The sequence below is a fragment of the Pelophylax lessonae genome, assembly GCF_965119305.1.
Source record: "Pelophylax lessonae genome assembly, chromosome: 4".
In the NCBI taxonomy this organism is placed as follows: Eukaryota; Metazoa; Chordata; class Amphibia; order Anura; family Ranidae; genus Pelophylax; species Pelophylax lessonae.
The window spans coordinates 220,560,990-220,588,876 of record NC_138771.1 but is presented as its reverse complement, the minus strand read 5'-3'; the positions used below and the strand labels follow the sequence as shown (position 1 = coordinate 220,588,876).

Sequence of the window (27,887 nt, the reverse complement as noted above, 5' to 3'; positions counted from 1 at the left end):
AAGGCTGTGGCTTGGTCACATTTCTTTTGGCTTTTAAGGCCTAAGCATACTGGGCGTCTATCCCTGGTGCATGAGGCTCTGACATTTAGCTGTGGCTGAAGAGCACAGGTACACCATCTGGCCCCTTTGCCAGCAGCCTGTAAAACTCTATGAGGGTCCCACAGTTGCTGCAGTTGAATGAGGCCGGGCGGTGTACTCAGCGGTACGTTCATTTAGGGCCATACACACCCAGGGGCTAAAGCCTGATCTGCATTAACTGGGCATACTGCTCAAAAAGTAGATACCACTAAGTGCATCATCCAGCTGCAACAGACTCTTAGAGAATGACAGGCTGCCGAAAGTGGGGCTGGACGATGCACCTGCAACCACAGCTAAGCACTGGAGCCTCAAACCGAGGCTAAAAATTTAGTGTGCATAAGGCCTTAATCACAAACACATGCTTGGGCATTCTGGAACATATTTTGCTGCAACAACCTGGAATTCAACCTGCAACTGAAAGCAAGTTGCTTATGTCCCAAGACTGAAAAGCATACTAATATACTGTAGTTCTTGAATTATGCTCTACAGTTGGGATTCAGGGTTTGACATTTGTATGGACTTTAAAGTGATACTAAGGGTTAAAATTTTTTGGTTTGAAAAAAGGATGTACTGTAATACTTATCTACTTACTTCCTCTTTTAAAAGCATCCTGCCAACTTTTCGCTATTCCAAGTGTCTCCTTAGCAAGCTGGGTGCTAGGAAAGCACCCGTGCATGCACGCTGTGGGGCTGGGGTGTGTGTGTTCAAAGACACACACAGCAGCAGTAAGCCATTGCCTCACTCCCTAGGTCCCCAGTTTCTCCTATGGCTGCAAGAAAGGTGGGGGGGGGGGGGGGAGTGGTGCTGGAGTGGTCAGTGACATGGAGCCAGGTAAGTGTTTAGGGATGGGCTGGGTAGGACAGATGGTGCAGTGTTTTTTACCTTAATGCAGAGAATACAAATGGCAGAATACTTTTATACTTAAGAGTCACCTTAAGCATATGATACATTTAAACATGTGAATTGAAAGGGAAAAGTGGCAAAGCAGCACAATAATTGTGATGACAGAAAATGCTATTTAGCCTGAATTGTAGAGCAAACCTAGGACAAAAAGGAAACAATCTAGCTTGCGACTATTAGTTTCAAGAACCAGTTCTAAACACCTTGAGTTCACATTTCATAGTTTTACAAACACAAAAATATACCGCATTTTCTAAGCCGAAAATTTCCTTTTAACATTTCTTATAATTTACACATGATAAACCAGTGCTGCTATCTTTATAAAGTGTTGTGAAAACGCACTCCTCTTTTTTACAGTTCAGTATAAATTGCTGAATTTAGAACCCACACTTCTTTTAAATAAAAGAAATTCAGGGTTTGTATCAACTGTGTGAAAGTGCAATTTACAAGGCTGCAGTGTCATTGAGAAAGTAGGCCTTTACAAATACTGGTATTACTTTTGAAATTAATAGAATTCATAGTGAAATGATTGCTTTTCAAATGGCCAATTAGGGGAAAGCGAGTTTGAGGCATGTAAGCATAATTTAAAAAAATGGATTTTTTGTAAGATCTTACCGTAAAATCCTTTTCTCTTAAGCTCATTGACGGACGTAGTCTTCTTGATTCTCAAGAGCTGGGTTATGTTGTCTCCGCAGGAGTAGGACTAGGCAGAAAGACAAAACGTTCTGGCTCCACCTTAGGGGCAGTCCCTGAGGGTATATCCTCCCTCTCTCTGCTACAGGGAATCAGTTCTGTTCTAAAGCAGTAACAGAGAATTTAACCCAACCCAACTCAATGATAGAGGGGCGGGTACTACGTCTGTCAATGAGCTTAAGAGAAAAGGATTTTACGGTAAGATCTTACAAAAAATCAATTTTTCTCTATCGCTCATTGACAGATGTAGTCTTCTTGATTCTCAAGAGCTGGGACATCCAGAAGCAGTGCCACAAATGAGGGGTGGGATTGACAAAAATCAAATCAAATCTAGAAGGCCCAACCGGTGCCAAACTAGAAGTTTTAAAGGCTCATTATAAACAAAGAATGAGACTAAAAAGAAAAATTTCCAACGGAAAAAAACCCTCGAGGCAGACCACTGGTCTCCTCAAATGGCGGCCTGCAAAACCTTGCGGCCAAACACGGCATCAGATGATGCCATTACATCAACTTTATAATGTTTTGTAAAGGTATGCACCGACGACCAGGTAGCCGCCTTGCACACCTGGACCACTGACGCCTGATGGCGAAAGGCCCATGACGCACTAAGCGCCCGAGTGGAGTGCGCCTTAACAGGGAACGGGGGCTCCTGACCCTTAATAGAATAAGCCTGTACCGCCGTCTGTCTGATCCATCTGGAAATGGTCGCGGCAGATACAGGCAACCCCTTTTTGGGTCCATCCGGGATCACAAAAAGTGAATCCGTCTTGCGAAACGAGTCTGTCGTTTTCAAGTATACCCTGATCGCCCGGACCACATCCAAGGAGTGTAAAGCAAACTCCCGAGGATGACTGGGCTTAGGACACAGGGAAGGTAATACAATTTCTTCATTCAGATGAAATTCTGAAACCACTTTTGGTAGGAAGGATGGATTCGGACGAAGAACCACCTTATCTCTATGAACCACCAGATATGGTGAACGACAAGATAATGCGGCCAGTTCTGACACCCTGCGTGCAGAAGTAATAGCCACCAAGAAGGCCACCTTCTGGGACAACGTAGGTAGAGGAATCTCCCTAATATCTTCAAAGGGAGGTTTCTGAAGAACCGACAACACTAAATTAAGATCCCAGGGTGGTAACGGCGCGCGCACTGGCGGAGCCAGATGTCGCACCCCCTGGATGAAATTCCGCACCAAGGAATGAGTAGCCAAAGGCTTCTGAAAGAAGATAGCTAATGCTGAGACCTGACCCTTGATAGTACTCAAGGCCAGTTTCTGCTCAACCCCTTGTTGCAGAAAAGCTAATATTCGACTAATCGAATAAGACCATGGACGGAACCCCAGAGGTTCACACCATGCAATGTAGGACTTCCATGTACGATGATAAATCTTTCTGGAAGTCGCTTTCCTTGCTTTAACTAGAGTAGGAATAACTGAAGCTGACAAACCTTTGTCCTTCAGCACCTGGGTCTCAATAGCCAGGCCGTTAAAGCCAGCGATCGTAAAGCAGGATGGAAGATCGGTCCCTGAGACAGTAGGTCCTCCCTGAGAGGAAGTCTCCACGGGACGTCTGCCACCAGTCTGACCACGTCGGCGTACCAAGCTCGACGAGGCCAGTCCGGAGCTACCAGAATTACTGGAATTCCTTCCTCCTCTATCCTGCGAAGAAGTCTTGGCAGTAACGCGAGAGGAGGGAATGCATACATTAGCTGGTATTGCCCCCACGGGGCGATCAGTGCGTCTGCGGTCTCTGCTAGAGGATCGCGGGAGCGAGCCACGAATCTCTGAACTTTCCTGTTGAATCGTGATGCCAACAGATCCACATCCGGGGTGCCCCACCGTAGGCACAACTGGTGGAAAACGTCTGGATGGAGGGACCATTCCCCCTGATCCAGAGTCTGACGGCTGAGATAATCTGCCTGCCAATTCTCCACCCCCGGAATGAACACCGCAGAGATAGCTGGAACAAATCGTTCCGCCCAGCGAAGAATGCAAGCCACTTCTTTGGCCGCTCGGACACTCTTGGTGCCCCCCTGGTGATTGACATAAGCCACGGCCGTGGCGTTGTCCGACTGGATCCAAACCGGGCTGCCCTGGAGCTGCTCGGTCCAGTGAATCAGACAAAGTCTGATCGCTCTCAGTTCCAATACATTTATCGGCAACCTGGATTCTTCCGGGGACCAAAGTCCCTGGACAGATAACTGACCGAGAATTCCTCCCCATCCGGATAGGCTGGCATCCGTGGTCACTATCGTCCAATATATTGGCAGAAATGACTTTCCCTGGCTGAGCATCGGAGACCGAAGCCACCAGACCAGAGACTCTCTGGTCTGTTTGCTCAATCGGATCTGATTGTCCAGGGATTCCGGATTCCGATTCCATCTGAGAAGAATCTCTTGCTGAAGAATTCGGGTATGGGACTGGGCAAATGGGACTGCTTCGAAGGAAGCCACCATCAACCCCAGAACCCTCATGCAAGTCCGAAGGGAAGACCAGCTGTTGGATAGTAACAACTGGACTGCTGATTGAATCTTTTGGAGTTTCCCTACCGGAAGGAAAACTCTTGTCCTGACTGTGTCTAGAATTAGACCCAGATATTCGAGCCTCTGGGTGGGAACCAGAAATGACTTTTGCTGGTTCACCAGCCACCCGAATTCCTGTAAAGAAATCATAGTAATTTCTATGTTTTGTAGCAAGGTCTGAGGAGACTCTGCATGAAGCAGAAGATCGTCTAGGTAACCAAGAATCGATATGCCTCTTTGGCGCAGTAGTGCCAACATTGGGGCCAACACCTTCGTGAAGACCCGAGGAGCCGTGGCGAGACCGAAAGGTAACGCCACGAACTGATAGTGGTTCTCTTCTACGGAAAAGCGTAGAAACCGCTGATGTCCTGCGAAAATGGGAATGTGAAGATATGCGTCCTTGATGTCTATGGACGCTAGGACATCCCCTGGATGCAGGAAGGCTGCTACTGTGCGAATGGACTCCATTCTGAATCTTCTTATGTTGACAAAAGAATTGAGTGCCCTTAAGTCCAGAATTGGACGCACTTTGCCCTCTTTCCTGGGTATTGTAAATAGGTTTGAATAAAACCCTTGAAAACGTTCTGTCCAAGGAACGTGGACTACCACTCCTTGTTGTAGTAAATCCGTGACTGCTCTCCGCAGATCTTGTAAACGATCCGGGGATAGTCGAATATTGGAAGGGAAGAATCGCGCCGGTGGGAGAGATCGAAACTCGATCTTGTACCCTGACCTTATGACTTCGCAAACCCACTTGACGGGGATTCTGGAAAGCCATGGATCCGGGAACCGGCGAAGACGTCCCCCCACCCCAGTTATGGGTGGGGGCGCACCTTCAGGCTTTGGACGATTTATCTTCAGGTCTGGAGGGGGCGGGCTTTTGCTTGCCCGACCAACGACCCCTGACGCCTCCTGAAGGAGCTTTGGAGGACTTAATTTTTTCACCCGCGGGACAAAAAAACCTCTTGTGAGCAAAAAAAGAAGGCCCTCGTCTTTGACGAGTTCCTTTACCTTTAAAGTTTTGCGGTAAAAAGGTGCTCTTTCCACCCGTGAGATCCTTAATGATCTCATCTAAGTTGGCTCCAAATAGACGCTCTCCTAAAAAGGGGATATTAGCCAATGCTTTTTTGGAACCTTGGTCGGCTAACCAACCTTTTAGCCACAGTGTACGCCTGAGAACCACTGCTGAGACTGATGCTCGCGCCAATAATGGAGTGGCGTCTAACGCCGCATCACATACAAACTGTAACCCCTGTATCATTTGTTCCAACAAATCTGATACCGCCTGAGGGACCTCTTCTAAGTCCCGGCGTAACCACTTGGTCCATTCAGTTACAGCCTGCGAAACCAGACCAATAGCTATTATAGGTCTGAAAGCTGATCCAATCAAGGAAAACATGGTGCGAGACATAGCTTCTATCTTGCGATCCACTGGATCTTTAAAAGACGGAGCGTCTTCTAGAGGAATAACCGTGGCTTTATTCAATCTAGCAATTGGTGAATCCACCACAGGTGGTTCTGTCCATTTCTTAATGAGGGTTTCCTCAAACGGATAACGCCTGTTAATGCGTTTAGAAATAGTAAAAGTGCGTTTTGGCAGACGCCATTCTTCTTCGATTGGATTGCCAAAACATTTGGGCAATGGAAAAACCTTCGCCACTTTGATGCGTTTTTTAGTCCCAAAAGGGATTTCAGTTTCAGCTATTTCCGACGAAATACCCTGTAATCTTAAGGTTTCTTGAACAGATACAATGAGTGCGTTTACCAACGCTTCCTCTCTGGCTATGGCTGATGCCGAAACATCCTCCTCACTGTCTGAAGAGACAGTACCCGAGACACCAATCCCAGATGAAGTACCTGCAACTGCAGAAATAGGCTCAGAGTCTGAATCCGAGGTTTCAGATAATAAGGGGTTAGGCGGGGGTCGCTTTCTTGCGCCCTGTCCCTGACAAGCCACTTCCACCCGGGACACAAAAGTTTCCATAATAGCTGACAATGATTCAATCGTCAGTGGGGTGCTGGAGGATCCTGCAGACCCCTCGAGGGGATCCGGAGGAGATACATGAGTGGCAGGGTCCATGTTAATTCAGGACACTTTTGCCAGAAAAAACAAAAAAACGTTTTTTTTTTTTTTTTTTATGTGTCTCCCCCTAGCGCAATAGCGCCCCTCAGAGTACCTGCTTCTCGATCCCCACAGAGAGAGAGAGAGGGACCCCCAAGGCTCACCAACCGATGCAGTGAAGTTTCCAACCAACTGCAGTCAGCGTCTGTCTTTTACAGACTGGAAGGAGCTGTTGCTTTTTCCCGGGTAGAAGGACGTGGCTCCGCCCCCTGTGTACGCCTTCCGGCGTTCCCAGCTCTCCACGAGGTAGCTGGGCTCATGAAACATGGCCGCCCCCATACAAGAGACATAAGACTCCAAAAACATGGCGGCCGGCGTAACCTGAGGACATACATGCACTTGGTCTACGGCAAAATGGCGGCGGACCGCCAAAATCGTTTTCCCAGCACATCCACCTGCATCTCTGCTAAGTGGCGATATATGGATCTACAGGAGATACACTACAAATAAGGTAGGATTATACCTCCTATGTCTGCTGTAATGTTACAGTCTGCTGGGTAGAGTGTTAGCTCTCAAACCAAGTCCACTTCCCACAAACACATACTGTATTTACAAGGGGGACTTTTTAGTGTCAGATATATACTGACCATGTATGGAGGGGCTCATAATTCATACTGCCTCATAACGAGGAAAGAAAAAAGGGAACGTTTACTCACCATACCAAACCGACAGGCACCCTCTCTTCACAATACCCTCTCCACCGGGGTGGGGGGTTGTGGACCACTTCGGACGCCTCGACTCTCTGGTTCCTGGCGTCCAAGCGAGACTTTTAACTCGCAAGGTCAGTCCCTCCACTGGGACTCCGTCGCTGCCGACCCAGCGCGGAGCTCTGGTCTGCACGCGCTCGTAGGCAGAAACCGGGGTGACCACTGGATCTCAACATCCAGCCCGTCGCCCGACCCCGCATACTTACTTGAATGTGTCGCGGCCGACCAAGCGCAATGCAATGGTCTGCGCGCGCTCGTAGGCCGGCTGGGGTGACCACAAGTGTCGCCCAGTCCGGCGTTTTTGCTTGAAGATCTCACAGGAAAAAAACACTGGAGAAAAACTACCTAAAAAATGTTTTTTCTAAAGAAAAAAATCTTGCCAGGACCAAAAGATCCCAGCAAGGAACTTAGGTCCTTACTCCTGACTAGACAGAAAAAAACGGATTCCCTGTAGCAGAGAGAGGGAGGATATACCCTCAGGGACTGCCCCTAAGGTGGAGCCAGAACGTTTTGTCTTTCTGCCTAGTCCTACTCCTGCGGAGACAACATAACCCAGCTCTTGAGAATCAAGAAGACTACGTCTGTCAATGAGCGATAGAGAAAAGCATCTAGCCAGCATGTCCAGTATACCTTATTAAGTACATAGTGATAAGTCTATACATATGGCCCCGATTTACAATCTTTAACTCTATGGAGGAGCACACAATAGCAGGTAGCCATGTTTGTGTTTTTTAACTGCTTTTTACAATTTATATAACATCTTTGTTTTACAAATGGACATAAAAAACAGAGTGCTTCCAATACACAGGATTTTTAGTAAAAACCAACAAATGGGTGCTCTACATGAAAATTGGGGAGTAAACAAGATAAATTAAATCGAAAATCCACCTCAAATACTGTACATCTATTTTGTGTGTCTCAGCTCAAAAACATACCATATCAAATACATACCATATAACATACAATATCATCCATTATGCATATAATATATAACAATAAATACAGTAACCCAGATATAAAAACGGTTTATACAGTGTGACCGATGGGAGTCGGATGTTTTTAGAACAGGACGATCTAGGCGTCTCTCCCCTCACTGGAATGCAGTCACAATGAAGCAGTGGATGTTACAACATTGTTTGTTTGCTTATGATAGCTTTGTTCGAAGTAGTGAGTCTATCACAGTAATGCAGTGGCTCTTTCGCAGAGAATTCAATGTTGGTTGATACGGGGACATTCCCAGTCGCAACACGGTCTATTATGAACAAGAAACAATCAGACCCCACCTGCAGTGTAAGGATGCCAGAAAACATTGCAAAAGGGTGAGAGAGGTACTGGTAAGGAGCCTGGGAAGGTCTGCTTGAAGACAGGCAAGTTAGGGTTGAGTTGTGAATCAGTGAACCATTTTACAGAGAGATTTAGGATTCCATACATACAAAATGCAGATTTTTCAACAGCTCAACGTGAGAGATTACGAGCAACTAAAAGACTTTGCTGTGCAAATGCAAGTGATCTTGGAAGAAAATGAAAATGCAATAATAATAATCAGTGGCAAAGCTCATTTTCGTTGGAATGGAATAGTAAATAAGCAAAACCTTCATTTCTGGTCTCCCTAAAATCCTGGGAACACTCAAGATCTCTCCACTCTGCACGTGTTACAGTGTGGTTTGCGGTTGCCCCTTTTGGTGTTATCGGCCCATATTCATTCTAGGAAAACAGAGTTAGGTACCTGGTAACTCTTTTACTGAGAAGTCTTTCGAGGCAGCATCTGGAGAGATAGGCTCCTCCCACCTGAAACAGGAAACACAATAGTCCACTATTATAAAACTGTCAGTCATACCTGCGTGCCTTAGTATTAGTAAAGCACCAAAGGAACCCTCAGTAAGCTTATAAATGCACGGAAATATTTTGTTCTGCAGGAACGAGTGCTTACCTGGAAGACCTTTTAGGAAAGAGTTACCAGGTACCAAACTCTGTTTTCTCTAATCGTCTTCCAGAGCAGCATCTGAAAGGATGTATCAAGCAATACTTACTAGGGAGGGGATAACGTCGGGAGCACCTTGCAACTAAATGTCTGGTCCTGACTGGACAGCTAGTGAATGCGGTAATGCCTTGAGAAGGTATTGAAGCTTGACCATGTCGCTGCCCTGCAGATCTGCTATGGTGTTGTCCCGGCCCTCTCTGCGCTTGAGGATGCCCAAGCTCTAATCGAATGGGCTTTGACTCCGCTCGGTGGGGCAAGATTTTGTGCTTGGTAGGCTGCCTGTATAGCAAGCTCTATCCATCTGGGTATCATACTTTTCAAGGACTGCTTCCCCTTGACTCCAGCGTAAAGAACAAATAGTGTAGTCATTTTGCGCCAGTCCTTCGTCCTCTCGAGATAAGCTATGAGAATTTTTCTTACGTGTAGCTTGTCATACCGGTTTCTTTTCTTGCCATTCATCAAACCTGGAAGAGAGGGGATAACCACATTCTGTGTTTTATGGAAAGTTGAAGAGACTTGATAGAAAAGCTGGGTCTGGGGCAAGGATTATCTTGTCTGTCTGAATCAGACAGTTGGGCTCGATCATAGATAGAGCCTGTATTTTGCTTGCTCTCCCGGCCGACACAAGGAGTACTGTTTTTAGTGTAAGGTAGTTATCTGAGCATTTCTCCAGTGGTTCAAAGGGTGGAGAGAAGAATCCTTAAAGTACCGTGGAGAAGTCCCATGTCAGCATTCTGCTGAGCGTCATAGGTCTAGCGCTTTTTAAAGAGAAAGAATCTTCTGATGAGTGGGTCTTCTGCCAGCCTGATGTCTAGGCAGGAAGACAGAGCCGCCACTTTAAAGTGTTATGGGAAATGTTTTTGTCCGCTCCTTCCTGCAAGAAATCTAAAATTGCTGGAATAGTCCCTTTGTAGCCTCACCCTTTCAGTAATCAGGCCAAGAGCTTCATGACCTTGTGGTTCAGGTGACTGGCAGGCCCCTGCGATAGGAGTTTCGGTATGTCTGGCAGTGTTGGATGTGGTCGAACACTGAGGTATTTCAGGTGACTGGACCATGGCCTCTGGGGCCAATGGGGTACAATAAATATCACTATTGTTCTTTCTTCCCTGATCTTTTGTACTACCTTTGGTATTAGGGTGGTTGGATGCATAACACAGCTGGTATGCCCAGCTTTGGTTGAATGCATCTACACCAAATGTTGCCATCTGTGGGGTCCAGGCAGAAGTTTGGGAGTTTCATATTTATTTTTGAACAGATCCACCTTGGGCGCCCCCCAGGCTTGGGTGATCTAGAAGAAGGTTGCTTGCCGACTGAAAGTGCGTCACCCAAAGTGACATGGGCTGCCAGAAAAGATGTGCCTACCACCATCTTGCTCCTCCAGCAGCGTGGAACGCCTCCAGTTTGCCAGGATGACAGGTTTGTCGGGTGAGAAGCTGCCCGTATTGTGAGCATGGGATCCGGGCGGACGGTCGGTGCCAGATGCAGAGGCAGCCATTCTGTGGGAAAATGCCACCGGCATTCAGTGCAGCTGGGGGGATGGTTGCATGCCCTTCAGTAGAGGCAAAATCTCAGGCAGAGGCCAGCCTGGCCTGGATTTCTGCTCCTGGCTTGCACTACCCAAAGCCTGCTAGGCTGGATGGGAGGCTGGTCAGGGAGTGCCCTGCAGTTAGCACAGAGACTTGGAAAAAATTAAACTGTTGCAGCTCCTGTGGATCCGGAGGAAACACAGTCAAACTGAGGTACACAGGTATGACTGACAGTTTTATAATGGTGGACTATTGTGTATTCTGTTTCAGGTGGAAGGAGCCCATCTCTCAGATTCTGCCCTAGAAGACGACTAGAGAAAAATGGCGTAAAGGTGACTGTTAACTCAGAGCGTTGCATTAACATGCTGAACTTCTTACGACCAGAACTGCTTGAAGAAATGTTTATTTTCAGCAGGATGGTGCCACAGCGCATACTGCCAACGACCAATGGAATTTATTCATAACATGTTCCCTGGGCACCTCATTTCACGTTTTGGTGATGTGCCATGGCCCCCAAGGTCTCCTGACTTGTTATCATGTGATTTCTTCCTATGGGAATACCTGAAGAGTCGTGTGTACACTCACACACCCCATAATTTGAATGAATTGAAGGATGCAATCCAACAAGAAGTGCTCACACTTGATCAACAGCTGTTGGCCTGATGGACAATTTCAAGCGAAGGATTGAATGCTGCATTCAAGGATGGTCGCCATCTAAATTACATTTTATTTATAACTGAAGGAGTAACTCAAATGGCATGTCTTGACCTCTGTTTTGTAAAAATAAATCCATTTTGAGTTGAAAATCAATAGAAAACCTTTTTTTCAAAACCATCCAACCCTATACATTATTAACGTATATAAAACACTACTGAAAACAAAAAAATCTGTATCAACAGATATAAATAATATAAGTTTCAAAAATTACTTTTTGTTCATATGCTGTTAAAAACACTCATCAAAAATGCAACACTGGACAAGAAGAATTTAGAGCCATAGGCTCCTGCTGTCATCAAATCCTGTGAGGAGGGAGTAGGGGGTGTGGCCGAGCCGCTCAGTCTGTGTCTATGTACGCACACAGCCTGGCTCCAGAGTGGTGTTACTAAAGTTATAGTTTAGCAGAAAAAAAAAGCTCATAATCACATAGAATCTTCAACCTACTACAAATGGTCATTCCTCTATAGGTTAAGTGCACTCAGGTGTTGGAACTGCTTCCTTGGTATACTAGTGGTCCAGGTACACCATCAATGCCTGCCCATTTAAAGTACAGCCAACCATTCCTGCCTCTACCGTTATGTTTTCACTACAACCTTATTCCATATACAGTCTAGAGATGCATTTAAGAAAAGCCCCTAGGGTCCTACACTCGCCACCTTAATTTAGCTGCCTGGCTTTTTACTCTCAGAAAATAATTTTCATGTTATAAAGCTATAAAACAAAAAAAAAAACTCTGGCTAAACATCATAAAAACACATATTACTACATATAACCGCCACATGTAAAGTCTTTCAGAAATACAACGCTTCTATTTTTAGGCATAACTGGCCACCACATATTTCCCTGAATTGTGCATACTCATAGGCTGAAGTGAAATCTGTCAAATTAATTAATTGCATTTTGGAGCGCAACAGAACTTACTCTTCCAAGTTCTTTATCTTCAAGTGCCAAAACACCAGTGCTTTCTGTAAAGAGCTTTACTTTGACAACTGGTCGAGGATGAGTTGTTGTGAAATCTCCTTGTGTTCCCCATCTGTGGAATACAGATATAAATGATAAACTCATTTAAACACTACATTTACTTAGATTAATTTAAAAAGGTAGAGCAACCAAAACCAATATCAATCTTTTAGAAGAAAGATGCCTATCGAAATATCAATTCTAAAGAAAAATCCTTTGTGTCATGATACCGCTGGATTTTACATTTACACATTTATTTCTAATCTTGGGGAATTCTAATTAGGAGTGTGTCTTCTGAGGTTTGTAACAAAAAGTTAGTTGGCGATTGACCTCAACACTTACCTTTGAAATAAATGTTCTAATCGAAGGTGCTTGCTGTTATGGGTATGTTAGCCAAAAAACCCTTAAATATGTGCCAGCTCAGTAATGCGTTTCAATTTGTTTTTTGCGATAACTTGAGCACTAAGACCATTTAGCTAAAGTGCCTTGAAAAAGTATTCCCCTTGAAATTTTACACATTTTGTCATGGTACAAACAAAAACATGAATTTATTATATTGGGATTTTATGTGATAGACCAACACAAAGTGGCACATAATTGTGAAGTGAAAAGAAAATGATAAATGGTTTTCAACATTTTTCCAAAAAAATGTTAAAAGAGTGGCGTGCATTTGTATTCAGCCCCCTTTAATCTGATACCCCTAACTAAAATCTAGTGGGATCAATATCCTTCAGAAGTCACCTAATTAGTAAATCGTGTCCAACTGTGTTTTGTTTAATCTTATTATAAATACAGCTGTTCTGAAAAGCCCTCAGAGGTTTGTGAAAGAACCTTAGTGAACAAACAGCATCATGAAGGCCAAGGAACCCATGAGACAGGTCAGGGATAAAGTTGTGGAGAAGTTTAAAGCAGGGTTAGGTTAAAAAATAAAATATCCCAAGCTTTGTACATCTCACAGAGTACTGTTCAATCCATCAACATATTGGACTAGGTGGGACTTTAGATGAGACCCAAGCTGGTGTTGCCCTGCGCCTCCATCCCTATAATAAGAAAAAAAGAGGTTTAAGGATTGTAAGAGGTGCATGAAAGTCAGCCAGCCCCCAGTCTGATGTACTCACCCTCCAGTCTGTCACCAACGAAATGAAACCTGTCTCTTGGTACAAAGAACAGGGGTTTAGTTGACACACATTTGCAAACGCATGTGAAAGCTGCAGAGCCACTTCACGGCACCCTGTTTAAATCTGCAGTCCTACACTCTTAATTTAGTGTCCTCACATTGGAGGCACATGGCCGCTAATGGGTGGATGGGGGAACAGGTGAGAGGGAGACAGCCCAACCTCCCCCAACCCATCCACGACTGGCTGTTGTCTCAAAGACTCAAATAATTAGGTTATAACCATGGTGCAAACTGGAAAAGACCAGCTGAAAAGCATTACACCTCCATCCCCTCGGTGGATGCAGTATATAGATAGGAAGGGATTTTATGTATGGGGCATGGCCTGTAAAGCACACTGCCTTTGAAATCCCTAATTTCCTTTTTGGGACTTTGTGAGACAAGCAGGTCATGCTATTGGTCTCCATCCCTGTCTACGGAAAACACTAAGGTCAAATCAAAACTGCATCCACCAAAAACGCACGAAAATCGCACGGTGGGACTTTAATTGAGGCACCAAGCTGTGAGCAAGGTGTCTCCATCCCTGGTTGCTTAAACATATTGGACTAGGTGGGACTTTAGATGAGACCCAAGCTGGTGTTGCCCGGCGTCTCCATCCCTATAACAAGAAAAAAAGAGGTTTAAGGATTGTAAGAGGTGCATGAAAGTCAGCCAGCCCCCAGTCTGATGTACTCACCCTCCAGTCTGTCACCAACCAAATGAAACCTGTCTCTTGGTACAAAGAACAGGGGTTTAGTTGACACACATTTGCAAACGCATGTGAAAGCTGCAGAGCCACTTCACGGCACCCTGTTTAAATCTGCAGTCCTACACTTTTAATTTAGTGTCCTCACTTTGGAGGCACATGGCCGCTAATGGGTGGATGGGGGAACAGGTGAGAGGGAGACAGCCCAACCTCCCCCAACCCATCCCCATCCACGACTGGCTGTTGTCTCAAAGGCTTTGACCCCTGTTGTCAACTAAACCCCTTTTCTTTGTACCAAGAGACAGGTTTCATTTGGTTGGTGACAGACTGGAGGGTGAGTACATCAGACTGGGGGCTGGCTGACTTTCATGCACCTCTTACAATCCTTAAACCTCTTTTTTTCCTGTTCAATCCATCATCCAAAAATGGAAAGAGTATGGCACAACTGCAAACCTACCAAGACATGGCCGCCCACCTAAATGGACAGGCTGGACAAGGAGAGCATTACTCAGAGAAGCAGTCAGGAGGCCCATAGTACCTATGGAGGAGCTGCAGAAATCAACAGCTCAGGTAGGAGAATCTGTCCACAGGACAACTATTAGTCGTAGGGATGCACCGAAATTTCGGCCACCGAAATTATCGGCTGAAAATGAGCCTCTCTCATTTCGGCCGATAATGGGTTAACGGTGCCGAAATTAATATGGCCGCCGTGAGGAAGGAGGAGGGCGCAGCGCAGCGCAGGGCAGGTTTTAAAAGTCCCGCCTCTGGCCGGCCGCCCGCCTCTCAATGACGTCCCTGTTACTAGGATCTCTGCATTAGTGAATGGACATACCAGGCAGGAGGGCGGGGCGAGCGGCCGCTAATACATAGTACTATGTGATCCTTCCTGTCAGCTCAGCGGGACTATGACTATGTGTGAATGAGATCTGATCTGACCTGACATCGGGCGGGGGGGCGGGTTGGAGCGGCCGCTATTAGCTGTAACTATGTGAGCCTTTCACTTCCTTGTCAGCTAAGATACATGCCTGACAAGGAAGTGAAGCGCTTGCATAGTTACAGCTAATAGCGGCCGATCCAACCCGCCCCCCCGCCCGGTGTCAGGTCAGATCAGATCTCATTCACACATAGTCATAGTCCCGCTGAGCTGACAGGAAGGATCACATAGTACTATGTATTAGCGGCCGCCCGGACTGTCAGGGAATTGAAGAGAAGTGAACGGCTCATAGTGACAGCTATTAGAGGCCGCTCGCCCGCCCGGTGTGTCAGTTCATTCATGTACAGATCCTAGTAGTAGTGACATCACCGGGAGGCGGGCGGCCGGCCAGAGGCGGGACTTTTGAATAATGGACACAGTGACCGGAGGAGCTGAGTGAGTTGGAGAGGGACGCTGAGGCTGAGAGAGGAGGGGGGAGGGGGGAGGGGGGGTGATAGCTGAGGCAGCTTACCATTGGTATTTGTATTAATTATGCAGCATGAGGGGGTTAATGTATTGTCACTGCTGCATTAGTGACCGACCAGTGGGAGTTAATTAACCCCTTTGTGCTGCATTAGTGCAACCAGTATCAGTGCAACCAGTGTTAATTAACACTGATACTGGTTGCACTAATGCAGCACAAAGGGGTTAATTAACTGCCACTGGTCGGTCACTAATGCAGCAGTGACAATACATTAACCCCCTCATGCTGCATAATACAAATACCATTGGTAATTAAATTAACCTCTTGCCAACCCGTCACAGTACATATACTGTGACAGGGTGGCAGCGACAGGTGTACGTTGCTGCCTGTTTTTTGGTGTATGCCCCTCTTCTATCTATTTTAATTTTTTTTTGGGGAAAGTCATTTTCGGTTTCGGTTTTCGGCCAATGGCATCCTGCATTTTCGGTTTCGGTCCAAAATTTTCATTTCGGTGCATCCCTAATTAGTCGTGCACTCCACAAATCTGGCCTTTATGGCAAGAGGAAAGCCATTGCTGAAAGAAAAAAATAAAAACCAATGTTGGTATATGGTGCTACCTGCTCAAGGGAAATGGGGATATGGTGCCAAATTGTGCAGTGTATATAAAAGTGTGGGCTAGATTAATAATCCAACATGATCCCAAAAAATCCAAGATAACATCAATCGATAAACATAATCTTTATATACTCCATTAACACCATAAAATAAAATAATTTATGAAAGTGCACCGTGCCAAGTGGAAGACTTGCTGAGCATATAATAATACCCTTACAAAGTGCTAGTGCGAGTGCGGCTATGCAGCTGATAACGGTATAGTTAATAGTGCTCAGTAATGTGCTATTTAAAAACTTTATTAACTAATAAATGTGCTCACTGTGGTGTATATATATATATATATATATATATATATATATATATATATATATATATATCTATCTCTATCTACCACCAGTGTATTCAGTGATGCCCGCTACCCTGGGGGTATAATTACAGTATTTGAAGGTGCTAAACAAATAATATTCACAGAAAGTGTTTTAATTAAAAAAAAATAATGGGGAGATCGCTCCCAGTGCTGTGTGTCAGGCAGTGAAATACCAATTGCTTCCGGTGATGGTTAAACGGTTTCGGTGCAGGTGCTTGTAGTGCCTATACCCGTGGCCCCCCACTAGGTATGGCACTCACCCCTCCGAATTCCCCTTTCAACAGGGGTGCTGGCTTAAGCGTATTAGTCCTAATTGGTTTATTTGCATGAGTCCTGGGCGTCCTAGGTGTCCGTAGGGGCTATGGTTCCACTCCAGGAAGTCCGCCGGGTCTAGTAGGCTCAAAGAACAAAAAAAATACCCCATGGTGTAGTATGTTAAGATGTAGAAAAAACGGATTGCAGAAAAACTCACAAATGGATGATCACTTATCAACGGGGGAACGCCGGAACACTTCCGCGTTCCACGGTCCAAGCTCCCCTACCAGGAAGTGACGTATATGACACTGGAAACTCCGCCCTATGTGTTTCGTCACATAGACATCATCTGGAGCGGCCATGTCCCCATTTCCCTTGAGCAGGTAGCGCCATATACCAACATTGGTTTATATTTTTGTCTATTGGACCCCAGGACCTCCAGGAGTAGGTTGGTGGCAGCTTACACCTGACGGTTATACTTAGGCACTCCATAGCGCTGGTCATACCTGAACTTTTACATTGCTGAAAGAAAGCCAAAAGAAGTCCTGTTTGCAGTTTGCGAGAAGCCATGTGGGGGACACAGCAAACATGTGGAAGAAGGTGCTTTGGTCAGAGACCAAAATAAAACTTTTGGCCTGAAAGCAAAACGCTGTGTGTGGTGGAAAACTAACACTGCACACACCCTGAACACACCATCCCCACCGTGAAACATGGTGGTGGCAGCATCATGCTGTGGAGATTAGAGATCAGAGTTGATAGGAAGTTGGATGGAGCCAAATACAGGGCAATTTTAGAAGAAAACCTGTAAAGAGTCTACAAAAGACTTGAGACTAGGGCATAGGTTCCCCTTCTAGCGGGACAAGGACCCTAAACATACAGCCAGAGGTACAACGGAATGGTTTAGATAAAAGCATATTCATGTGTTAGAATAGCCCAGTCAAAGACCTAAATCCAATTGAGAATCTGTGCAAAGACTTGAAAATTGCTGTTCACAGATGCTCTCCGTCCAATCTGACAGAGCTTGAGCTGTTTTGCAAAGAAGAATGGGCAAAAATGTTACTCTCTAGATGTGTAAAGCTAGTAGAGCCATCCCCAAAAAGACTTGCAGCTGTAATTGCAGCGAAAGGTGATTCTACAAAGTATTGGCTCGGGGGGCTGACTACAAATTCACGCCACATTTTTTTTACCTATTTGTAAAGAATTTTTAAAAACATTCATCATTTACCTTCCACATTTACCTTGTTGCACTTTTAACAAGACAATGGCAGTTGGTTTTCAGAGGTACACAGAAGAGGGATTTTTTTTTTTTTTTACACTATCAAAAGGTAATAGCAGGCATATTTTGTATTCTGAGGAAAGACTAAGAATTGTTAAAGCGTATCTAAACCAAAAAAAAAATTTTTAGAAATAATTTATTGCAGCCTATCAGTCTTTAACCACTTCCGGACCGCCTGCCGCATATATACTGTGGCAGGGCGGCCCGGCTGCGCAGAATCATGTTCATGTAATTTTTTGCATGGATTTCGGGGGCAGTGGGAGCCATATATATATAATTTTTTTTTTTTCAAAATTGTGGTTCTTTTTTTAATAAAGAGGTGATCAAATTCCACCAAAAGAAAGCTCTATTTGTGGGAAAAAATGGACATCAATTTTATTTGGGTACACCCCCGTGGTGTATGACGCTTCCGCATTCACAACCAATCAATGCGGACTGTGGGCGGAAGTGTCGCATATGCACCTCCGCAAGTAATGGCGGATGACACAAAATGGTGAAAAAACGTTCTTGTCAGACTTGAGGCAAGACACGAGAGACGTAAACGCTAGTATGCTAATGATTGGATGTTGAGCCAATGATAAGCAAAAAAGGGGGTTATATTTAATCATAAAATAATGGACACAATAGCGCATCTCCTCATACTAGAATTTAATTAGTGGGGCACCGCTATAGAAATAGATGAAAATATAAACAATATATCATATATTAGTGACTAAGTAATTAACTGATAAATGATGGAGAATATTATGATGGGCTCCATCTAGTTGCTAAATTTGGAATTACTGACAAATGTTATCTTCCATCAACGTAACAAATGTGGGAAAAACAGAAATGTGAGGTGCATATTGCGACACTCCCTGCCTTCATAATAAGCCAATAATGACAAGTGAATTAAAAAATATAAAATACATATAGATTAAAATAAAACGTATCAATAAAATCCTGATAGTCCTACTGCAATAAATGAACCAGTTATCTCCCAAAAAGTGCATAGCAGAGACCAAGAAAATTTGGACCTGTCTAGCTATTATTAATGAAACAATTGATGTCCCATTCTACGTTCAACCCATGGGAAACATAGGTTTTAAGGATGTAAATCCAACGTGTCTCAGCACATCAAGAGAGAATTGTCCCATGCTGAGACACATTGGATTTACATCCTTAAAACCTATGTTCCCCATGTGAAAGGCCTGTGTGCTCTCAGGCAGTAAAAAGCTCAATTTGTATACTCAATGAAGAAACCTCCTCCAAAATATTCTCTATTTTTTGTATATGACACCTGAGATTTTCCACACAATCTTGGCAAGTAACCCAGTGCTGGCATTGTGTGACAGGAAAAGATTCTTTTCTCCACATATATTGACACTGCCAGCGTAATCCACTGGCTCTTAGTCCAGCAACTACCATATCATCTACTCAACACGCCCATCCCTCTTTCTCCTAAAGCATTCCTCTTAGGCCTGCTCCAGCCCACCCTTTCCAAACAAGCCAAAAAACTGGCACAACACATTCTTACAGCATTGCGCGGTTTGGTGGCCTTACACTGGAAAAAAAAGGTACAGAACTTTTGGAGACCCTCACAGCACACCTCAATAACACTCTTGATAAACACAATAAGATTTGTGAGCCCTGGCATGTCAAGGAAGACTGACCTTAGTGGGGATCTCTACTACAGCCCTCAAATTCTACTCGCCTGCTCACATTTTGCGAGTGGATTGATGAGCAGGGCGAGTAAGAACAGGGCTGTACTGTAGGGGGAATATGCAGCTCCTCCGTTCAGCCTGCCCCTCCTGTCACAAGGCTGTGTGTGTGTTTCATAGCCCAGTGAGCAGCTTCCCCCCCCCCCCCAAGAATGGGAGAGGCTGCATCTGCTCTGCTTTCTCCCGCCCCCTCCCTCTCTCTCTCTCCCTGTGCCCACACTCAGTGCAGCCCGTGTGTGTGTGAAGATGTGTGGGCAGGAAAGTTTCATTAGCAGCCAGCAGCTACATGGTGAACATCTCTGAGTGAGTGAGTAAGATGAGCACTGTGACCGGACTTACTCCTCCCTACCCTGTCACCCCCCCCCCCCCCACCTGTCATCTTCCTCTCTGTCCCTGTCATCTTCCTCTCATCCCCTCTCTTTCTCTCTGTTTCCCCCCCTCTCTTTCTCACCCCATCTCTTTCTCTCTGTTTCTTTCTCTCTGTTTCACCCCATCTCTATCTCTGTAGAATTGAAATTCATCAAAAAACTCTAGGTCTTTCTGACTAAAATTTTAGTAGCGCAGGGATGGTGGTAACCTCTTACCATTCATACAATAGGTTCAATTGAATCACTACGGGTGCTGATGTACCACAATGAAAATATAATAAACCATTATAAATATAAACTTCACAGACAAGTAAATGCATAAGATGAATGCATAAATAAAATAGAATCAATAAGAGTCCATCAAAAGTCCATTAAACTTGAAGTACATGGAGCAGGAGGAAACTGTTCATCCATAAAGGGTCACTAGTGTAGGTTTATAGGGAACACCCTTGCTTGCCACCACCAATGTGCCAGGAGTAATATAGCTGGATTTTAGACTCAACAGAAATAGATGCCTCCCCACTTTCATGGAACAGGCACATATAGCATGTGATACAATAATGGTTCCTCCGATCCAGATCCCCTGATATACTGCCAACAACTCCTCTCAACCAGTGTATATGGATGACAAAAACAGAAAGCCTCCAATAGCGTGATACCGTTTCAAACATAAAATTTATTCATAAAACTTCAAATATCACACTCACATTTGGCAGATTGCTTTGCACATGAAAGAAATATAAAACTCCAAGAATGGGGCTCAGGAGACACCGGTAACCGCCTATGGTTCCACACTGGGTAGATCAGTCACTCGGGGCTCCTCTCACTTGTTGCTAGTAAACAATGTGGACACTGTATGGGCGTATGTTCCATGAAAGTGGGGAGGCATCTATTTCTGGTGAGTCTAAAATCCAGCAAGGGTGTTCCCTATAAACCTACACTAGTGACCCTTTATGGATGAACAGTTTTCTCCTGCTCCATGAACTTCAAGTTTAATGGACTTTTGATGGACTCTTATTGATTCTATTTTATTTTATTTATGCATTCATCTTATGCATTTACTTGTCTGTGAAGTTTATATTTATAATTGTTTGGTTTATCATATTTTCATTGTGGTACATCAGCACCCGTAGTGATTCAATTGAACCTATTGTATGAATGGTAAGAGGTTACCACCATCCCTGCGCTACTGAAATTTTAGTCAGAAAGACCTAGAGTTTTTTGATGAATTTCAATTCTACATATTAACTATTAAGTAGCAGCATTTGTGATATTGATTTATCTATATATTTTATCTTTGACCTTTAAGCGCAGAGGATCACACAACAGTCTATAATTTATAGTCTATTTATAGTGGTATTTCTACACCATCTCTATCTATCTCTGTCACCCACCCTCTCTCTCTCCGTGTCACCCACCCTCTCTCTCTCCGTGTCACCCACCCTCTCTCTCTCCGTGTCACCCACCTTCTCTCTCTCCGTGTCACCCACCCTCTCTCTCTCCGTGTCACCCACCCTCTCCGTGTCACCCTCCCTCTCAGTGTCACCCACCCTCTCAGTGTCACCCACCCTCTCTCTCCGTGCCACCCCCCTCTCCGTGCCACCCCCCTCTCCCCCTCTCTCTGTGTAACCCACCTCTCTCCCTCTCTCTGTGTCACCCCCCTCTCTCCGTCACCCCCTTTGCCTCTCTCCGTGTCAGCCCCCTCTCTCTCCCTGTCACCCCCTCTCTGTCAACCCCCCCTTGTCTCTCTCTGTCAAACCCCCTCTCTCTCTCTCTGTTGAACCCTCTCTCTCTTGGTTGTTGTTGTTAATATTTCTTTTTGTAACTTTATTCTGAATAAAATATTTAACAGTGTAATTTTATGAGATATTTTATGAGGGCATGTTTAGGGTTGGTGCAGGGTAGGGTTTGGGTGGGGCAATAAGTGGCGAGTAACTCTTAAGGCCTGGCTAGTAGCTCAGGACTTAAAATTTTGAGCCCTGCTCTACTATATACTTCCATTGCGTAGGCAATTAGTGACTGAAAGGGTGGGGAGTCTGGTACTCTCTTTATATTCTACACTTTCATCTTTTTTTTATTTTTATATTTGTCTGTTTTTGTTTTATACACTTTGAAATGCCTGCCTTGCTTCGCATTTTATGAGGTATGACTCCTGAAGGCTATGGATATAGGGTTTTTCTACACCTTTATTCTTACTGTACAAGAGCAGGGATCAGTTAGGGTGCGCATATTATAAGAGTTCTGCACCGCTATGCAGAAATAATTTCCTGTATGTTGTAGCCCTGTCTATTATTCACTTTTTTGCTTTGGCGATTGTGCTTTCTCCGATGGGAATCTTTGGCTACAAAAAGTTGACTGTCGGAGATTGTCTATTACTACAAAGACGCTATTTTTTCTGTAACTTACCCGCTTGACACTACCAATGCAGTGTATTGTACAAAAGTGCAGTATATTTTAAAAACTGTTCAATAAAAATTATTTACAAAAAAAAAATGGATTACATACTGGGGTCTAGAGGCTTCAGCTTGATCTGTCTGGAGTTTCTCCCCACCCTCCACTTCCATTGTACAGTAAACAATTCTGTTAGGGGCCACCGATTTCAGTCCTTGAACTTCCATAATAACAATCTGTAAGTAGACAAACACATTTAACATAAGGAAAAAAAAAAGAACTAGATATGCACCTAATGTGGACTCATCTATATTTAAATCTTTTAAGCAGACTAAAAAACTATTTTATTGCAGCGTTCCTGCTAGAGGTTTACCTTCACATCTTGTGCCAATAACAACCCAAGAGTGAATGGTAAAGGACTCCTTATTGAGGGCACAGTCAACATTCAAAACCTGATTACTGATAAAACCGCACTGTAAACAACTCCCAAATAAACTCCCAATTCCCCTAACTCCACCAGCTGCTAATAAATAAAACACCCTAGTACTTTAAAAAAAAAAAAAGTATCAATGCTAGTTTCTACATACAATCACAAAAAAGTGATTAAATATGCCTTTAAAACATAAATACATTTTTTTTTTTTTTGTGATATAAGCAAAAGTCAATTTGAGGTTTTTATTCTGCAGGCTAGCTGACAAGCGTGCTGGGAAAATGTCTGTTTGTGATGTGGACTGCCCTTCCATGTGCATATTACTGCAAAGTCTAGTTATAAATTTGGGTGGTTGCCTTTTTTTTTTCTATAGCTTGTTTGCTAGATTTGGCGTGGGGAAACATTGAACATCTTCAGCCGCCATTGTGCTCTTGCTGGGTGTCTAACCTGTCCCTGTGCCCTTTCAAAGTGGGCTCCCTCCAGGCAAACCTGCCCTTAAATTATCCACTGCTATATATGTTCCAACTTGGAGACTCTCAAAAATATAGAGTTAGGACTGAAGTACACGGGAGCATTGACGTAGGCACGGCAGCTATAATGTGCAAATAAAACCTTTTCTGTCAATTTTCTGTTTGTGACGTGCATTGCCCTTCCATATGCACCTTACTGCAAAGACCAGCTGTTAATTAGAGAGCTTGCCATCCTCTTGAATATCTTGTGATATACATATACACACACATATACACACACATATACACACACACACACACACAGTATCTCACAAAAGTGAGTACACGCCTCACATTTTTGTAAATATTTTATATCTTTTCATGTAACACTGATAAAATGACACTTTGCTACAATGTAAAGTAGTGAGTGTACAGCTTGTATAACAGTGTAAATTTGCTGTCCACTTAAAATAAATCAACACAGCCATTAATGTCTAAACCGCTGGCAACAAAAGCGAGTACACCCCTAAGTGACAATGTCTGAATTGGGCCCAATTAGCCATTTTCCCTCCCCGGTGTCATATTACTTGTTAGTGTTACAAGGTCTCAGGTGTGAATGGGGAGCAGGTGTGTTAAATTTGGTGTTATCGCGCTCACTGTCATACTGGTCACTGAAGTTCAACATGGCACCTCATGACAAAGAACTCCCTGAGGATCTGAAAAACTGGATTTTTGACATACCGTAAAATCCTTTTCTCTTAAGTTCATTGACAGACGCAGTTCTCTCTGATCCATATCAGTAGGGTAATACTGCCCCTACAGAAGTAGGACACTAGGCAGAAAAAAGTTCTGGCTACGCCTACGGGCAGTCCCGGAGGGTACACCCCCTCTCTTCCAGCATAGGATGTCAGTTTTGTATCAAAGCAGTGTCAGAAAAGGAACACCAACCCAACTCAAAATAGAGGGGCGGGTACTGCGTCCGTCAATAACTTAAGAGAAAAGGATGTTTTACGGTAAGTCAAAAATCCAGTTTTCTCCATCGTTCATTGACAGACGCAGTTCTCTTTCATCCTTATCAGTAGGGACGTCCCAAAGCAGTGCCATAAAATGAGGGGTGGGAACAGAAGAAAAGAAGAGTCCCCAAGGCCAAACATAGCCGACCAGACAACATAGGACTCATCAGAACAAAACATGAGGCCCACCTGAAACAAACAGTCCTCTTGCAACCTGGAGCACAGATGCCTACAAGGCGAAAAGCTCAGGAAGCACTAGGCGCCCGAGTAGAACTCGCCGAAACAGGTAAAGGTGGGACCCAACCCATATTTCACTAAACCTGCACCACCGTCTGTCTATCCATCCGGGAATAGACGCAGCAGACGCAGGCAGTCCTGTTCACAGGCCATCCGTAAGTACAGAGAGCGAGCCTGACTTTCGAAAAGACACAGTAGTCGCCAAGTACACCTTGAGTGCCTGCACTCTAAACAGAGTAAACAATGCACATTCCATAGGATGTAAAGGATCAGGACACAAGATGGGAATACAATGACCCTGTGCAAGTGAACACCAGAAACCATCTTCGGAGGGAAGGATGGATCCGGACAAAGTACCACTTGGCCCCATGATCAAAATATAGGGAGAACGACAGGACAATGTCGCCAGTGCCGACACCTGGGCACAGAGTGAAAGCAACCAAGAAGGCCACCTTCTGTAATAAGGTAGGCAGGGTATACCTTTGAATACTCACAAACAGAGGGTATAAAAGAACCGACTGCACCAAATCAAGGTGTAACGTTCATGCGTTTTTGTTAATGGATGGATTTTCAGCTGCAGAATTATCACACTCAGTAGCCTTGTAGAGATACTGTTGAATAAACCTATCCAACTCTCAGGACTTCATCACGGTGTACAGCCTGTTATGCAATATACATATACTCAATCAGATGTTTTAGTGGAGGGATAGAACATATGAGAATGTATAGATGAGAGACAGGTTGTATGGTGATTACTAGGAGTAATATCAGGAGAGTTGCAGGTGATGGTAAAGCAGATAGGTTCTGATGTCTAGTATAGTGCAGATGGTAAGTGGACACAGATGGAGTATACTTAGACAGAGTAACCTAGTGCAAGGATAGTTGAAGGTAGTCCCAAGAGCTAACAGTCTATGCAGATGGTATGGAATAGATAGATAGATAGATAGATAGATAGATAGATAGATAGATAGATAGATAGATAGATAGATAGATAGATAGATAGATAGATAGATAGATAGATAGTCCTGGTAATTGCAGTAGATGACAGTAGGAGATTGGTTAGTAAGGAATCCCCTGTGGGGTACTTATCACTTAGATAGGTTAGTAGTAACAATGTCCATAGATAGAGAGGTGATTCCGTAGCGAGATACGGATCAGCGGCGAGGTTCCGGCGTCAGTTCAGCAAAGGAAATGTCAGCAGCTCCGACTTCACAGGAGAAGGTGCGGTGAACATGTGGTTGAGGTGAAAACAGCATGCCAGGGGTGATCGGGTGGCGAGACACAGGATCCAAAAACAGGTTCAGGTAGCGAGATACAGGAACGTGTAGATCTGGTATGCTGACTTCAGAGAGCGGGACGCTCCAACCATGGCGGTTGAACGAGCCCTGAGTGAGAGAAAGCCGGCGATTGAAATAGCCGCTCATAGCGGCGTTCGGCAATGATGTCATCCAGTCTTAAAGGTATATGCGTCTCTTGTTACACAAGATGGGACGCAATTAGCAAAGGAGAAATATGGAACAAGGGTACCAGAGGTACCAGAACATTACACAAGGTCCCCAGTGGGTGACGGAGGTCGCACCGGAAGTACCAAGTGTCGCACCCCCTGGAAGAAGTCACGCACCGGGGCACAGGTGGCCAACAGCCTTTGGAAGAATTTGCCAAAGCCGAAACCTGACCCTTGACAGTACTCAAGGCCAACATGTGATCAACTTCCTGTTGAAGGAAGCCAAGATCCGAGCCACCGAGTAAGAGTGAGGGGGAGCCCATGCAATATACAACTGTCTCGTATGATGAACCAAAATGACCCTAGAAGTCGCTTCCCATGCTTCAAGCAGGGTGGGAATAAATGAAGCAGTCAAACCCCTGACCTTCAGCACCTGCCATTAAACAGCCAAGCCAGCAAAGTCAGCAACCGTAAAGTCGGACGGGAGATGGGCCCTGGAGACAATAACTCCTCACCGAGAGGAATTCTCCAAGGAGCGTCTGCGGCTAGCCTGACCAGGCCGTCATACCAAGCTCGAGGAGGCCCTTCCGGAGCCACGAGAAAGAATCCCTTCCGCCTCGATCCTGCAAACAATTCTCGGCAGCAACTTGGGAGGAGGAAAGGCAGACTGCAGCTGATACAGACCTTGGCCCATCCGTGAGCATGCACACACGACCATGCCGGCAGCAGCCATGCGCAGGTGACCATGCTAAACTCCACAGCATCAAGTTGAACTTAGCGAATGTTCTTGCCCATGACAGAACCCATGGTGCCACCATTGCATCCGCCAGAGGGTCCCGGGAGCAAGCCACAAACCGCAGCACTATCCTGTAGATGCAACGCCAACAGGTCCACGTCTGGAGTGCCACCAACGAAGGCAAAACAGCTGAAACACCTCCAGATAAAGGGACCATTCCCCTGCATTCAAGGCCCGTTGACTGAGGCAACCCACCCATCAAGGTTTAAACACCTGGAAAGGGAACCGCGGAAGAGCTGGAACAAGGCACATGGCCCAACGATGAACTGACACTTCCAAGGCCGCAAGAACACCCTTGTTGAATAACATAAGCCACGGTCGTGGCGTAGTCGATTGAACGTGCAACGGGCAGCTGCAGGTGCCGATCCAGTGAACCAGGCAAGCCGGATGGCTCTCAGCCCCAGGATATTGATCGGTAACCTGGATCCTCCAGGGACCATACTCCCAAAGCAGAGAACCTGCCAAGGACTCCTCATCACCGCGGATGCAAGCTTGTCCAGGTGGGAATTGTTCAGGAAAAAGGGGAGGAAGGATTCCAGCTCAAGACTCCCTGGTCAGCCAGCTCAGCCGGATCCGAAAGTCCAGAGAGTTTGGATTCTAGTCCCATTCGAGAAGGATCGCCTTCTGGGGGATCCCTGAGAGATTGAGCAAAAGGGACTGTCTCGAAAGACGGCACCATCAGTCCCAGAAATCGCATACAGGTCCGAAGCGACGACCATGTGCGGGACAATAACAGTTGAACCACAGTCTGAAGCGCCAAGAGTTTTTTCCCCAGGTGGAGAAAACACCCTGACTGAGGGCGAGTCCAAAGTCAGGCCCAGATAGTCCAGTTCCATGGAAGGGACTAGGGATGACTTCTGAAGGTTCAGAACCCACCTGAACTCCTCCAGAGATCTCGTGGTGACTTCCAAATTCATTTGTCAGCACCATAGGGGACTCCACACAGAAGCAGATCGGCCAGGAACCCTGGATTGATACGCCCTGCTTCCACAACAGCGCCAGGACCATAGCTAACACCTTTGTGATGACCCTAGTAGCATAAGCGAGACCAAAGGGTAACGTCACAAACCCATAGAGATCCTT

General features: G+C 45.1%; 1 protein-coding gene across 4 annotated transcripts in view; it reads right to left on the bottom strand.

The window, feature by feature from the left end:
• Positions 1-27,887, bottom strand: part of CADPS2 (calcium dependent secretion activator 2) — a 1,183,693-nt gene that overhangs the window by 919,843 nt on the left and 235,963 nt on the right. For all 4 annotated transcript variants that reach the window (XM_082254958.1, XM_082254959.1, XM_082254960.1 and 1 more), the window contains exons 6-7: positions 22,550-22,671; positions 12,169-12,280 (exon numbers count right to left, since the gene is read on the bottom strand). In XM_082254958.1, coding sequence (XP_082111084.1) covers positions 12,169-12,280; positions 22,550-22,671 — 234 coding nt within the window. The remainder of the gene's footprint in view (positions 1-12,168; positions 12,281-22,549; positions 22,672-27,887) is intronic.